A 15,448-nucleotide genomic window follows, 5' to 3' on the forward strand; every position below is an offset into this window, starting at 1 on the left:
ACTTTTTTAAATTCATATACTACAATATTACTTTTTCTAAAATTATTATACTACAATATTACTTTTATAAAATTCATATACTACAATATAACTTTTTCTTAACTTTCACGAAGTATAAAAGTTACTTTTCTTAATAAAAGCATGGAAATATCAATGTGTTAAAAAGTTACTTTTTTGTAGTTTTCATGGAGTAAGTTACTTTCTTAACTGTGGGTTGTAGTTTTAAAAAAAATGCTACTGACAAAGGCTTGATAAAATAGCTATTGATAAAGAAATTTAGAATGGAAGCTGCACCTTGTTGGGCCGGCGGTGAAAGCGGCCGCAATTCCTACGGGTGTGACGTACGGCCTCCGGCGTGCTTAGCGTGACCTGCGGGCTGCGGCCTCCAGCACGTTACTCAGCGTGCTAGCGCCGCCCGCCGCCCTCCGGCGGCCTGCGTGCGCCGCCGCTCCCGACCGTCGCCTCCCTGACGACGCCCGCGCCCATCGGACTGGGACCCCTCCCCGCCGCGCCATTCGAGCTCCGACCCTTGTGCACCGCCACCGCCGCTGCCCGCGGCCGCTGGTAGCCTCCCCGACGCGGCCTAGCGTGCCTCCCTGTCACTAGTCCGATCGGCCGCGAGCGTCCGACAGTGACGCATTCTTCCCCACCGAGCGCGTACGCCCGCGACGCCGGCCCCGGCGCTGACTGTTGCAGGAGTTCTTCACCACCTCGCCCACCAAGTGCTCGACAGATTGCCTCAGCCAGGTATTTAAGGCACTGAAGCATGTTTGTTTTTAAGTATACATGTATGGGTTGGGCACTGAAGCGCGGCTAATCCGCTGGTGCACCGATGGCTTTTGTTCTGCTAGAATAAATAAGGGTTCATGCACATAAGGTCGTTGCTTTTCCTTCCCATGGAATATTACTTTGCTAATTTTCTTATGATGATCAAAGTTGATCCAGCTTCAATGGCTACTGGCCATGCTATTGCAATTCTTAGTGAAGTCAAAGCCGCGCCTCTTTGGTTTTATATTCTTTGTCGGTTACCACAATAGACAGATATTTTGCACCATGTTTGTTTCCTTTCCTGTTATTTTGCACCATGTTTCAGACAGATATGTATGCACCGCAGATTAACTTCTGACAGCAGCAGGGCTCATGAAGTCGATCCCCTTATTCCTCGGAACCACATGCCTCTCAAGGTCTAGGGTTCTCTTCTGAGTGTTTAAGTCATTATGGTCAGGAATAAATTTCTACAAGATTAGGAAAGGAAATTATTATACACTGATTTATTACAGATTTAACATGGAAACTAAACTTGAGTTGCACCACGGTCCATAAAGTATAGTAAGATGGCTGGATGCTAAGAAAAAAAATTGTTATCATACACTGAGTTTGCATTACTGTCCTATGTTGAAAAAAACTTCTTGAGCCTTAGCTTGTGTGACTACTGTAATTGTAGGGTGCAGTCTCCTGCATTGTGTGTGGTGCCCAGAAGCAGTTTTTCAGTTGTCTTTTCTTGGTGCTGCTTGATGAGGAATCATTTAATCTGATGCAAAAGAAAAAAAAGAATTTATACAGTAGATTTTATGGTTTTCATTGCTCGAATTTTTTTAGTGCAAATCAATTCTACATCAGCATCTTAAATTTCAGAGGCTGTTCCTTACTTTGAACAGGATTTAGTCTGACTTAACAACCTTCTGGTTAATAGGTGTTTCTTTTGTGTTTCATGCCTTACTGTTTTCCCCACATATGACTCATGCTCCCAAGTTATTACAGATGCTGACTAGCAGGCATAGAATTCGGAGTGTAAAGTTATGAAATTATCTTTAAGGACCAGTGGAGGATTTGTAACTGAACTTTATTGTTGAAATGTGCTTTTATTGTGGAAATTGGGCTGGAAAAATATTACTTCAGAAAAGGGTTATAACCACCGTCCAGTAACACAGATTGGCGGTGAAAAGGGCTATCACTGCCGTCTCGTGGCTGGAAGTGGAACTGGCGTGATAACTCATTTTCACCGCTGGTCCTTGATACAAGCCGGCAGTGATAATCCATTTCTGTCAAATCTGAGCCCTACTAAATTAGATTTAGGATGAGCTTTGGTTTCTTCTTTTAAAAAATACAGACCAGACCACCTTATTCGTGTGAAACGCACTACACAGGACTTCGTCACGCCGCCGCATTTCTTCTCGGACATCGAAAGATTCCAAGCTCTTGCCAATCTTCTCAATGGCGAAGATGGCAGCGGCGATAGTACTGGACATCGCGGAGCTCTCCTTGTCCGACCTAGTCCTTCTCCAATCTCCTAAAATGCCAGCTGAGGACCACCGCCGTCGCCTCATCCTGGACACCGTCGCTACCGAGCTCGGCCGAGGTGGATCCGGGTTGCTGGCCATCACTGAGGTGCCACATGTGGGCGCCCTCCGACGGCGGCTCCTCCCCTTGTCCCGCCGCCTTGCCCTCATGGACCATCCTACTCGCTCCCAAATCCTCAAGGTGAGCCCGCTTCATCCCCTTCCATGTTCTCTTTTTTCGATCTAGAAACTGCAAAATGTGCTTGATATGTTTCTGTGGATTATTTCAGAAGCATGGTTTGGGCAGCGACGTGCCTTTGAAGAAGCTCGATCGGTCTGTGTCCTCATTTGCGAAGCTTCTAAGGCATTCAGGTAAACTCACCTTGCTAGAGCTGGTGACCAACACTGAAAACATCAGCAATAGAATTGTTTGTTTGGAGAAGATACATGATTTTGAGGGATCTGAGGAATCTAACTGTGACGATGATATGGAGAATATTGGTGAGCTCGTTACAGAACTGGGCTTGTACATGATGGAGCTTGGGATTTTGATTGCACGAGCTTGTGACATTGTTATCGGTGGAGGTCAGTTAGAAAAGAGCATCACCAACTTCGGTACTGCAAAGGCAAGGCTCATTCACTACCACTCTGAGTTGGATAACATTATTATCAGGGAGAAGGAGAGCAGTACAAGAAAATGCTCGTTAAAGAAAGTGGCAGTAAAACCTTATCAACTGGGTTCTCAAAGGAGGTCCAGATCATTGTGCCCCTGCTGCATCAAGTCAGAAGATATGACTCCTGTAATGGCAATAAAAGATAATAATTCTAGAGATACATCGGTTCATGGTCAGGCTGCTGAAATTTCCCTGTTGAATCTATGGCAAGAGTGGCACTACGACTTTGGAATCCTTACTGTTTTAACAGCACCATTATTCCTGAGTGCTTCTGAGGGAGAAGAATGTTTAATCGGCCAGGAATACCATCATCCTAATGGGCACACACACTTGCAATTATGCAATGGGAGGAAGATATTCTCTGTTAAATGCTCTCCTGAGAGCTTCATTGTTCAGGTAGGAGAGGCAGCAGACATCTTGTCTAGTGGGAAACTGAAATCTACACTTCATTCTGTGAGTAGACCTACAAGTTTTACAGACATCAGCCGTGAGACTTTTGCAGTCTTCCTTCAGCCCTCATGGGATAAAACTTTAAGTTATCCTGATTACTGTTTGGACACTGAAGAGCAGTCTAGTCATAACAATGAGACTTCAATCATCAGTAATGGATCAGCGGGTTCGTGTGCTGAAGATGTGCACATGCAAAATATTATGGAAAAAATCCCCCCTCTATCATCAAGGCTAAAAGAAGGGATGACATTTGCTGAATTTTCTCAGCAAACAACAAAACAGTATTATGGTGGCGGTGGCATCCAACAGAACAATTGAACACTAACAATACAATGGTGAGATCCATGTAGCAGAAAATGAATTGATATGTTGAGTTGCATGCCGACACTGTTGGAAATGCACTAAGTGGAAGCATCCGGGTAAACAATGTGTATAGTTCATCCTCCTTAATAGTTTCGCTTTGCAATTGTTCACGTCAAAATTGGTGTTTTTCCTCTAACACAAGGACGCGCAGCTCCCCTAGTGTCTTTTGAAGAATTACTAAGTTCATCGTCCTCACAAATATCATTGCCTTGTAACTCATGGACGATGCCCTTATCATCACTCAAGGAGTTAGAATTCTCCTTTTCACCAATATTTTCATCGTTACATGAACGGATCAATGTTAGTCAATTTTGTAACTTCTTATAATCATGACCAATTGATTTCAATTGGCCATTCTTTTGTGCATGACCAAATTTCAATTGTCCGGAGTTAATGGCCGATTGTATAATTTGATGAAACATATTGCAATTATGAGTATTGTGATCAAATGAATTATGCAACTTGCAATAATCTCGCTCCTTTGCTTCAAGAGATGACAACGAGACTTTGTGATCAGAAGGTTTAATAAAATTCTATTCAAGCAAGATATCAAATAACTCATCACACAAAGTCAAATCAAAAGTATATTTTATTTTCTTTAACCGATGCTTTGGTGGAGAAGGTTTTAAGGTTAAACAAACGAATGGTTCAAATTTCTCATTGATCCATTCAGCTATACATTGTGCTTCTCATATTGGATGCTTTAGTGCTTACCACTATATCATCATCATCGGATTTCACAATACTTTTCGGTCTTGGTTTCTTGCTTTTTAATTCCAGAATGACCACGACTAAACTATGTAGAAACAAATTTTGGCAATGATGATGGAGCAAGTTTAAATGATAAAATATTACTATTATTGGCCTTTCTAATTTTCACAATGCATTGGCCGATACTATCTGCAATTATTTTATTGCTAGCAAGTAAATTGTCTTCCTCAATCGATCTTCTAGGATTACTCACAATCATATCTCTAGTAGATGTATCGACTGAAACCATATGATCTGATTTGGAATTGGGTAAATTATTTGCAAAGCGTACCTTGTCGAGTATATTAGAGAGGCGTGTAACTTTGATGTGGATGATATCATGCTTCTCTTGAGGGTAGTCCACAGCCGTATCCATGGACAGTCGGACCGGTCTTTCCTGAATTCGCTGGAAATCACCTTCTGTTGACACCACTCTGTTCTGCTGGCAACCAGCAATAGTATTTTTCTCACATCAAATCAACACCAGTCACCAGCCAGCCAGTAGTACTTTTCTCTCACAGCAAATCAGCACCAGCCACAACCAGCCGAACAAAGTGAGTATGTTCCCTCGTCGCCTCTATTGCTATGTTCCCTGACAATGCGATGTTCTTCACCGCTCAAACTTTTCTCAGCCAGAACTTGTTGCTTAATAGTGCGATAATCACTATCAAAATGCACACCACCTTCGACTTCAGAAAAATCAAGTATAGCTCTCTTATTGGATCTGACATGTTTTTATACAGCTGGACTTATTTCTTGTGATACAATAAATTCAAAACAATCTTTATTTGATTCAGTTCTCGACACAACCGAATTGTTATTCATATCTGAATTGTTTCCTTTTTTCTCATTGTCCGATGTGTTGGATTCACAATCAACATGTGTTTTGGACTGATGAGTTTCACAACTTTCTTTAGTCTTCTCAAATTTATACTCTTGGCTCCAAGCTCTAAATAATTGTTCAAAGAGTGGACCAAATTCGAAAAAAAAATATTTGCTGCACTAGCGTATGAAGGTGTATGTGAGGTTACTGAATTTTCATTGATTCGGCTTGGTTTAAAAATAACACTTGAAGCCGAATCATAAGAATTCAAATTTGCATGTGGTGTTGAAATTGTAGATGCAACCTCCGCCTAGTAACATATTGTGCAGCACATGAAGTTTGAGAATAATTGGCCAGATAGCTAAAATCAACATGACCAATTCTCTCATTCATCGTCATACTCTGAGATGGAGGCAAATATTGTGAATTTGTTGCCGATGAATAAACATGTGAAACACCTTGCTGATTAGTATTAAAATTATTAGCACATGGTGTCACATAAATATTGGCCGAACTCACCATATTAGTTTGGCCTTGATAATTTTTCATTGGCATGTGAACTTGTTCCGCTGCCGATGTATGAAAAGGTGTATATTGTATGCTGCTAGTAGCATGAAAATAGGAGGTACGCATATTATTTGACATAGGTTGTTGCATGTAATTTTTAAAATTATGATGTGTATAATAGAAACTATTATCTGAATAATGACTAGTCGATGTAACATGCATACTATCATTATATCTAGCAACATCAACACGAGAATTCGTGGTACTAGCACAATAATTATCATAAACATATGATGTACTTGTATGATGTACCTTAGGCATGGTGTTGTAATTTAGCTGTGGAACATAAGAATAACCCGCCATGTATACTCTTTAGCAGGTCTTGATGCCTCTGGTCTTATGATCAATAAATCCAGATATTCTTGATAATCCAAGCAATCAATAACCAACACTTTGCTTTTCTTTTGATATTCGATGTGCAGCAGCAAGCAAAGTACATTGCAATCGGCTTAAGAAGCCTGATGCAATACCACAAGTACAGATGAAATTGGTCTAAAGACCAGATGCAATATCGATGGCGAATCAAGATAGTAAATCATTTAACACAGGATTAGGGCTGAGAAATTTGGTTGTTTCAATAACTAGAATTATCTTCCCCAGTAGAGTCGCAAAAAATGTGTTGATGCAGAGTTCGGTCAGTACACGAGAGCACTCGAGCGTGCGAGTCGCGAACGGACCGAATGGCAGCGAGCCGCGCAGACTGGTCAAACTGGTTGAGCAAATTATTCAGACCAGTTTCTAGGGTTTCACTGGAATCAGTCGTCTCAAGGGATAACTATCATACTTACATGGTGAAGGACGGTGAGGTTTACAAGCAAACCAGCAAAGAGATAACTAACGCCCTTACGTAGCGAAGAACGACTAGTTTACGAGCAAACTAGCAAAGACCGTCGATGCTCACACCCGGAGGGACCCTGTCAGGGAATGGACAATGCCGGACATGCCCTAGGTTGACCAGCGAGCTTAGGACGCCATCAATGGCCGTGGAGATCACAATGGGCTGCAAGGGAGATTGGAAAAGACTAGGGTTTAGAGGTAAAAGGTAGATGCATAATGTTTTGTTCGATTGGATATGTCTTAATCGGCCATAAATTTTTATATTTATAGGGTGGGGTGATCTGTACTCATTAAGAGTCAAAACTATTGCAAATCATGTGTCAAAATACAACTCCTAACTCGGATTGGGGGTTTTGGACCGGTCTGATGGGTCTACGGACCGGTCTAACCGCCATGGACCGGTCTGATCGGTCAGTCTGAGGTGCAGGTCTTTCGAGAGGCATAACTTACTTATCCAGATACCAAATTGGATGTTCCATATATGCATTCTCGACGAGATCTATGTAATGGTGAAGTCCAATTGAAAATTTGACAAAATTGTCCTGACTTGTTTACATGACAAGATCTGACCAGTTTGCCCAGATTGTCCAGCAAACCTTAGCTATGCTAATTTTGGGTGTCAACAACATTTCTAATCCAAGGTCACGCACGCGACCTCGATTGTTCCTTGCCGCTTTTCCGCTTCGTGCTACAGATCCGAAACAGTCAATATGCTCGAGCTGGTCCAAAGGAATTGAAGGAAAAAGTAAGCAAGCAGTAGCTCAGTATTTGCGGCCCATGCCGTGTCCCGCCGTAACATCCGTTTGATCATCTATTAAACTTCTGCATCTAGAAATAGAATCCAATGTGTTGACGACATAACAAAACTGACGATATTTTTCTACCGGTACACTCAGCATCATACTTTCTTTGCGAGGACACTTAACATCATACCTCATACATATATAGCACACCTCAATCATGGATTCAACAATAAGCAATAAGACCAACACGGTAACATACTGAGCAGTGAGCACAAAACCAGCTGCAAGCAAGACATGCAGGAACATACTGAGCACCTAAACCTGACCAGAATTAGCGGCAGTATCCGCAGGCACATCAAGCTTACTAACAATCCCGGCATGCGCGAGCGAAGCCCATATTAGAGTTATCAGCTCGCCACCAAAGGCGATAGCATCAGCGTGCCCTTCTAAATTCTCTGACGGAGCTACGTACAGGATCTTCTCAGCCCAAAATTGGGCCAGCGCCGCCCATCCCTTCCCTGAATCCTCCAGTTGTGTCGCGAGCTTGGCACCATTCCTGAGCACTTGATGCTTAGCATTTGAGCTGAGCAATTGGACCAGCTGCTGATACTCCACTCCAGGTGTCACGGCGAGGACTCGATCAGCTTCCTTCTTGACGTCCTTATACAGGCTCTTGCACCATTCGTCGTCGTCAGGAACTAGCTGGGGACAGGCGGACACTAAGTATGCACAGTAACGTGACAAGTGAGTGGCTGCAATCTTGTTGCCCTCTGGATCTGACTGTTCCGGGTGCCTCACTTCAAATATGGTTGTGGCTATGTGCCACACGAGTATGGAGTAAGCTATGTGTTTGTGACTTTCTGATAAAGAGCTGGTGTCCATCTCAAGGACGGAGCCTGAAATGGGAGATGACGGTGGCGGAATGTGCTACAGAGTACAGAACAGAAAACGCAAAAGATTTTAGTACTACAGTTGCAAGCATGATAATTCAGAGAGACACAAAGGGGCTGCCTTAATTAGGAGTATTTGGAGACACCATACCTTTTGAGTAATTATGTCCTGCTTTACGGTCAGGCCTTCTTTAAGTGCTTTAAAGATGGAAGACATCACTGCCCTTGGTACCTTAATCTTCTTCTTTCGGCCGTGCAAACGGAGGAGACATCCTAAATTAAGTGTTGTAGTCTTTCTTGGGTGGAGTTCCAGTATTGAGCATTGGTTCATTTTGTCCTTCCAGCTCTTCACCAGCTTGCATCTGCAATACCTAAACACAAAGGCAATACACTTCTGTACGGTGGGAGATCGCTGCCAAGAAGCATGATTGACATAGTGGTAAATGAGAGCTACTTTGGTCCAGTTAGAGCAGATGTGGGAAATGATGTTCCTTGTCTCAGAAAGCACAAGCAATGCAAGGACTAAAACAATCGCCACCACTTCAAAGTAAGAGTTTCCAAATGCAAGGATATCATCAGCATACGTTTTCGATCACATTTTCACACAGAATATCTGCTTGGAGCCCACCAGAGAAGCAACAAATATGATGAGCCATAAACAGTAAGCGATGCTGTAGAGGGAGAGAGCGATGCACAAGATGGTAAGCAGATGGTTGGCATAGGAGATTGGGAAGGATGAGTAATAGTAATCGTGGATGAAAGAAAGCTCATCTGCTAGCACTCCATATACCTCCTCATACATATCACCCTGGAGATAGGTCTGCCGAAAAAACTCATGGGCATCCAAGAAGCCAGCCTCAAGGACCGTGTACTTCGCAAAACGGCACCGGAGGAGCTTGAAAAAAGCGAATGAAAAGCACAAGTGTTTTGGTTGTAGTTGGAATTTTTGGTGGTCAAAAACGCCGAAAATCTAGAAAATGAGAAAACGGGAAAAAGAGGATAAGAACGCTGTTAGATCCCGCTCTGCGCTCTGATCGGAGGCGCAACCGTACACGTTGGTGCGGCCCCAGGTCGCCCAGCACCATAATAAATAGTGGGGCCCGGCCTTTGGAAAGTCAGTCCAACTGAGTCCAAACCCTAGCCGTCCCACTACAGCCGCCCGATCCGTGGCAGCACTGGAGCCTCCTGAAGGCCGTCGCCAACCCGCCGCCGCCGTCCCTGGACAGTGCCGGTGGCGACCCGAAGGCTTTCGGTACCCGCGACGAACTCCTTCCACTACGCCGGGTACATCTACGAGAATGACTACGGCTCCTACGTCGCTCTCGTCCCCAATCAAGATGGCCAGTGCATCTGCTACGCCCGCTATGCCACTTCTCACCGGTCTAGATCTAAACTCATCATTTCATTTGGGTTGTGCTCATTAGGTGCTAGATCCTGGAAATGTTAAGTACTAAGTCATATTTTTTTCCTACATTTGGTATCTTTCGTCTAAGCACCTACTCTGTGAGCCTTTAGGACCCTAGATCTAGTCAAGTTTTAGATCTTGGTTGGTTTTAGTTCTCGATCTAAGTGTTCTAAGTTCTCGGTTTAAGTTTTAGTTCATGATTAGTATAGATCTATCGATCCTAAGCCTAGATCTCGCATGAACACCTTTAGATCCGAGAGTTAGAGAAGTAGAAATGAGTAAATCCGAAGGATGTAAGATGAGAAATACAAAGAAACCTTAGATCCATAAGCTCCCCACAAAGAAAGCCCCAAAACACTGCATAAGATTTTGCCCCCACGGCGGCACCGGTGTTCCGCATGAACGTACTAACCGGCGCCGCGCGGCGGCGTGCATAAGGTCGCAGGGATCAGAAGCACCCGCGGTGGCGCATTGCATGTGGCACCAAAGCTCCCACGACTACACAAAAAAAGGACGGCGCCGCGGCAAGGCGAGCCGCGGATGCACCATCGGCCCCATGGCCGCTGCGAGGCGCCGGGACCGGCGGCGCACCCGCGTCCCCCCAAACCGCAGATGAGGTTGCCGCACACATAAGTGCCAAGGGACATGAGAACCGGCCGCCCAGGGAGTCGAGCCGCCCAGCGCACGACGTCGGCCGACAGTGGGGCTCCGGCCATAGCATAAGAGAAGGCCGTGGAGCACCACCGCCGGCCGATGAAGTGGCTGGCTGCGCTAAGTGGCTAGCCGGCGTTGCCATAAGCTGGAGAGGGCGGCGCCATGGACGGCGGCGGCGCCACAAGAGGCACCGGCGGCTGCCTGGTGGAGAGGAGGGGAGAGGAAAAGAAATGGTCTAGGGTTAGGGTTCCTGGAATGCCTCTCACTTTTATACCTCTGATATTCACTGCGGACCATCAGATCAAACCCTTTCCGATCTAACGGCTCAGATCTGTCTACCGGGGGGGAGCCGCGTGGGCCGAATTGGCGGCCCAGCCATTGGCTGTCGGGCCACCGGCTCAGGCAGGTTGGGGGTGGGGGCGGGGGCGGGTGGCGCCGGGCCGAATGGCCGACCTGCCCATCGGTTTTTGGGCTTTTAGCACAATTAAATTTAGGCCCTCGAGTTTTCTCCCAATTTATTCATTTCCGAGATTGTTTTTTCAGTGTATTTAAGTTATAAATTCATATGAGTAGTAAATGAATTTTGTTTGGAGCATCTTTGTACTGAAAATCATGAGAATTTTGTGAGTTGCTATTCTGAGTAAATGAAACCAACGTGAATTTTATTCAGAATTGTTTTAGTTTATTTTGAGCATTTATTTAATTTCTGACCAATGTTGTTATTAAATAATTGCCATGAGATGCTTAGTTTAAATTTAAGTTTATTTTGCTTCTGCTCAACACCGATGCAAAATTAAGTTTCTGCTGCGTTCATTATGCTAAGTTACTTTGTTTCTGCCCAACGGTGATGCAAAGTTTATTCATAAGTCATTCAGTTCCTTTATTTGCTACTGCCCAATGGTGTTGCAAATTGCTTTAAGTTATGATTTATTCTGGCCAACGCTTGTAAGGATCGATGGACCAAGAGGGTTGGTGAATTGTAAGGATCGATGGACCAAGAGGGGGGTGAATTGAGCATTTTTCAAATTTCTAAAACAATTAAAGCAACCTTAACCTATGCAATGCTAGTAAGGCTCAATTCACCAATCGGCTAACTAAGCAAACTACACAAGCTATCAAAGATACAACAAGATATGAAACTAAGCAAGGTAGAGCTAAGTTATGATCTCTAAGGTCAAGCACATGAATAATTGCATGAAAGTAAGTGCTTGAAATGATAGAGTGGGCAAGAGACAACCGGATTTTTTCCCGTGGTGTCGATGTGTTGGCACACACCCCTAATCCACGTTGTGACACTCACTAAGAGTCTTGTCACCTCCCATGTCACCGAGACTTGGGCGCTCACTAAGAGTCTCCGTTCACCATCCCGGCGTGGTGGAGCTCAAGCCACGTACAAACTTCTTCGGGCTCCCACAATCCTTGGCAAGCTCCGGAAGAAACACCTTCAATCACCAAGATTGCCTAGGTGCTGCCAATCACCAAGAGTAACAAGCTAGGGCCTTCACTTGAGCAAGAACCGATCACCAAGAATGGATGCACACAAGCTTCTCTCTACTCAAGTCCTTAGTCTTGCTTCTTGAATGATTGAATGAACAAATGTATGGAAGATGAAGCTCAAGGTGGCTCTCAACAATAGTATAGTGTATGAATGTTGCCTGGTGTCAAGAGTGCTCAAAATGACCCATTGGAGGGGTATATATAGGCAGCTCACACGAATAGAGCCGTTGGAGAAAAGGCTGCCAGAAAACTGCTTATCGCCGGTTAATCCGACGAACCTCCAATAGCCAGCGTCGGTTTAACCGATGAATGTAAACTGCCCATTTGGAAAATAAGCCGTTACAACTCGGGCAGATTGACCGACGTATCATCGGTTTAACCGGTGAGTGTAGTTGTCCACTGATCAACTGAAAAACCAACTCTCTGGACAACTGCACCGACGTTAACTCAAATCCATCATCGGTTTAACCGGTGAGTACAACTTCTGAAATCCCTGGAAAAACCATCTCTGGACTAATGCACCGATGTTAATTCAAACATCGTCGGTTTAACTGGTGTATAGAACCTGTCCAGACTCTGTTAACTGCGTTTAACCGACGTATAGAAAAGTTGAGTCGTCGGTTAAACCGGTGTATAGACTTTTTCTGATTTTTGCCTTTTCTGATTTGAGTCTTGAATGAAATCCAAATATTCTTGAGATATAAGTTGAGAACCACTTATTTGAACTTCTTAGAACCTGAGTGACCATAGTGTGCATCCATTTTTAATTGACCATGTCCATGCTCAAGTTACTTGGCCTTAACCCCTCTTAATATTGCGATCACTACAAAACTATAAAACCTATACTAACCTAAGTGTCCTTCTCAACCTTACGACACTTAGGACTAGAAAGATCCTTAGTCTTGATATAAATTTGAGTTGAATACCGATATCGCCTTTTTGAATAATAAAATTGAGGGGCCTCTTTAACATATGACCAAATGAGCGATAATGATTCATTAAGCTGCACAAACTCATTAGTCACAATAAAGGTTGTCATTAATCACCGAAACATACCTAGAGGACCTAGATGCTTACAACGCTGATTAATTCATTTATTCATTATGTTGTCATTACTGATTAAACTCTATTTTTCTTATACTCAGATCCCACTCCCGCCAGTATCTGCTGAGTGACAAGATGCTGAAGGAGAGAGGTGAGCTCGGACGGCTGAGTCACCTAGGACTCTGTAACAGTAGCAGCTGTGGGTGACTCTGGAGCTAGCTCTCTGGACCCTCCTACCTCGTGGTCGTGACTAGCTGGGGCTGCAGGAAAGTACTCGACGTCCTCGGAGGAGTCTGACTCAAGCTCAGACCAGTGTATCTCATCATCTCCTCCGGGAAGCTGTGCCTCGGCTGCTAGCAGTGCCTCGTCCTCCTGTGCCACTCGGGCCTGCACCTCAGGTGACAGTCGTGCCATAGCAGCTCTGTCTGCCCCTCCTCCTGTCCTGTGGTGCTGTGGGACAGTAGACTGGAAACCTGGGGGCCTCATCCTGACGGTAAACTGCACTGACGGGTGACTCAGCTGGTACAATCATAGAACAGATGTAGCTGATCCAGTGAGCATAAGGAAACTGACGTACAACACCCATCCCGTCAGTGATTACATCCTCTATCTCAGGCAGAATAAAGTCCACTATGTCAAACGGCTCGTGAGTGAGGATGTGTAGTAGTAGCAGCTGCTGCAGACCAGTGAACCCCTCTGGGTAGCCACTCCTCGGTAGCAAAGTCCTACGGAGAGCCATGTGAACTGCGTATGCCTCTGGGGTCAGCAAGCTGGGGACTCTGGCATATGAGGCTGGAAACGGCTGGCGGAAGCACTGAGAGATTGCCTCGTGAGAAGGTGCAATCCCGCCAATCATAGCTCTGCGCGGTGGATCTGCGTCTCCGTATACCATCTCGTGCAGGGAGACATCGACCAAATCGACTCCGAGAATCCCTGCAATCGTCGCCCTGGACAAACCAAAGACCTGGCCTCCAAACACGAAGTGTACGTCTCTGCGCTCGGGAGCGATCTAGGCTATGGCATAGAACACTCTGACCCAGTACTCGATATACTTGTTCTGCTCCGATCTAGGCTGTGGCATAGAACACTCTGACCCAGTACACGATATACCTGTTCTGCTCCATCTGAAGTAGCCTGGGCAGACCTCTAAAGTGTGCAAAGTGCTCTCTAACATCTGCTACCCCTGCGGCTGCCCTCAGTGAGACCCAGTCTAGTACTCTGTGTGGGAAGATCTTGTGCCCTCGCCTCTGGTAGGTCTCGTAGAAGCTGGCCTGAAGAAGTGTCCAGAACCTATGGTCGGCCCTGCTGTCACGGGAAACCAATCCTCCTCTCCAACACTCCACCTGAGCCTCTTGACCTTCGCCGTATTGGCCTTGGTCAAGTTCTGGAGCAGCACACCTGGCTCCAGACGCACAAGAGTGTCCATACAGAACACTGCGCGCTCGGCCTCTAGGGCCTCGGCTCTGCGAGCTGCTGCTGCTGCTGTGGACCTGCGAGGCTCATGTGGCTGGTGACCTCCTTGTGTCCTGGGTCTAGTGCGACGCTCGGTCGCTAGCGAAGACTCTCCTCCTGGGGACGTCTGTCGAGTGCGGCCAGAACGTCGTAGAGTCGGTGACCCCTGAGAACTCTGCCCCTGAGACTGCTCTGACTGTGCTGCCTCTAAATCTGCATCTGAATCTGCAGCTATATCTGAGTGATCTGACTCTGCTGCTGCCTCAGTCGTGGCTCTGGTGGCCCTGGCACCTCGGACCCTGCCCATGCCTCGGCCTCTGCCTCTGCCCCTGGCTGGCTGCTCCCTGATACTGAACGGACAAGCACGGCCTGATGCCTGCTCCTCGGCGGCCTTGGCCACCATCTCGGCCCTCTCGGCCTCCCTCTCTGCACGAGTCCGCTTGCGGATGGGCTTCTCCACAACAACCTCCTTTCCCTTCCTCTTCTCGCGACCAATCTCGATCAGGCAAATCGTCAAACACCCTGCGAGCACTGAGCGACTACGGCGTGAAGGACGTGGAAGCGCGGCTGCGTGGGCGGCTCTGTGGCGGTCAGCGGCGGCTCTGTGTGTGGTGGTGGCGCTGAGTGTCAAGCAGCAGCGGCGGCTAGCAGCAAGTGCGGGCGGTGCAGGCGGTGGCGCACACGGGCGGCGCAGACGAGCGGTGCAGGATGCGCTGCAGTGCAGGCGCGATGGCGAGGATGGCGCGCGATGGTGGCGGCCTGGACCGGCGCCGTGCAGGCGGCGTGGAACAGCGACGGCGGCTGCGTGGGCAAGCGGCGGCGGCGGCTACACAGGTGAGTGGCGGCGCGGAGACGGGTAATGGACGGGCGAAAAAGTGAGGGCTTTGAGTGCGAGCAAGAGACATATGACAAGTGGGCCCCAAGATTTTTCTTAACACCGGTTAAACCGATGCTTAGGTTTGGAATGCCGGTTGATTGCATCGGTTCAGTTCACCCGAGACTCCAGCAGAAATTCATCTG

At 46.2% G+C, this 15,448-nt stretch overlaps 1 protein-coding gene across 2 annotated transcripts; it reads left to right on the forward strand.

The window, feature by feature from the left end:
- The first annotated feature begins 313 nt into the window (after positions 1 to 313).
- Positions 314 to 4,215, forward strand: LOC120651383. Of its 2 annotated transcripts, XM_039928859.1 has the most exons (4): positions 314 to 747; positions 1,115 to 1,184; positions 2,148 to 2,481; positions 2,570 to 4,215. In XM_039928859.1, the coding sequence occupies exons 2-4, from the start codon at positions 1,141 to 1,143 to the stop codon at positions 3,719 to 3,721; spliced, it is 1,530 nt and encodes a 509-aa protein (XP_039784793.1). In that variant the 5' UTR covers positions 314 to 747; positions 1,115 to 1,140; the 3' UTR covers positions 3,722 to 4,215. The 2 variants fall into 2 exon arrangements, with proteins under 2 accessions (XP_039784793.1, XP_039784794.1); XM_039928860.1 differs by lacking the exon at positions 1,115 to 1,184.
- The last annotated feature ends 11,233 nt before the right edge of the window (positions 4,216 to 15,448 follow it).

This window comes from Panicum virgatum, chromosome 9K (genome assembly GCF_016808335.1).
Source record: "Panicum virgatum strain AP13 chromosome 9K, P.virgatum_v5, whole genome shotgun sequence".
Classification (NCBI taxonomy): domain Eukaryota; kingdom Viridiplantae; phylum Streptophyta; class Magnoliopsida; order Poales; family Poaceae; genus Panicum; species Panicum virgatum.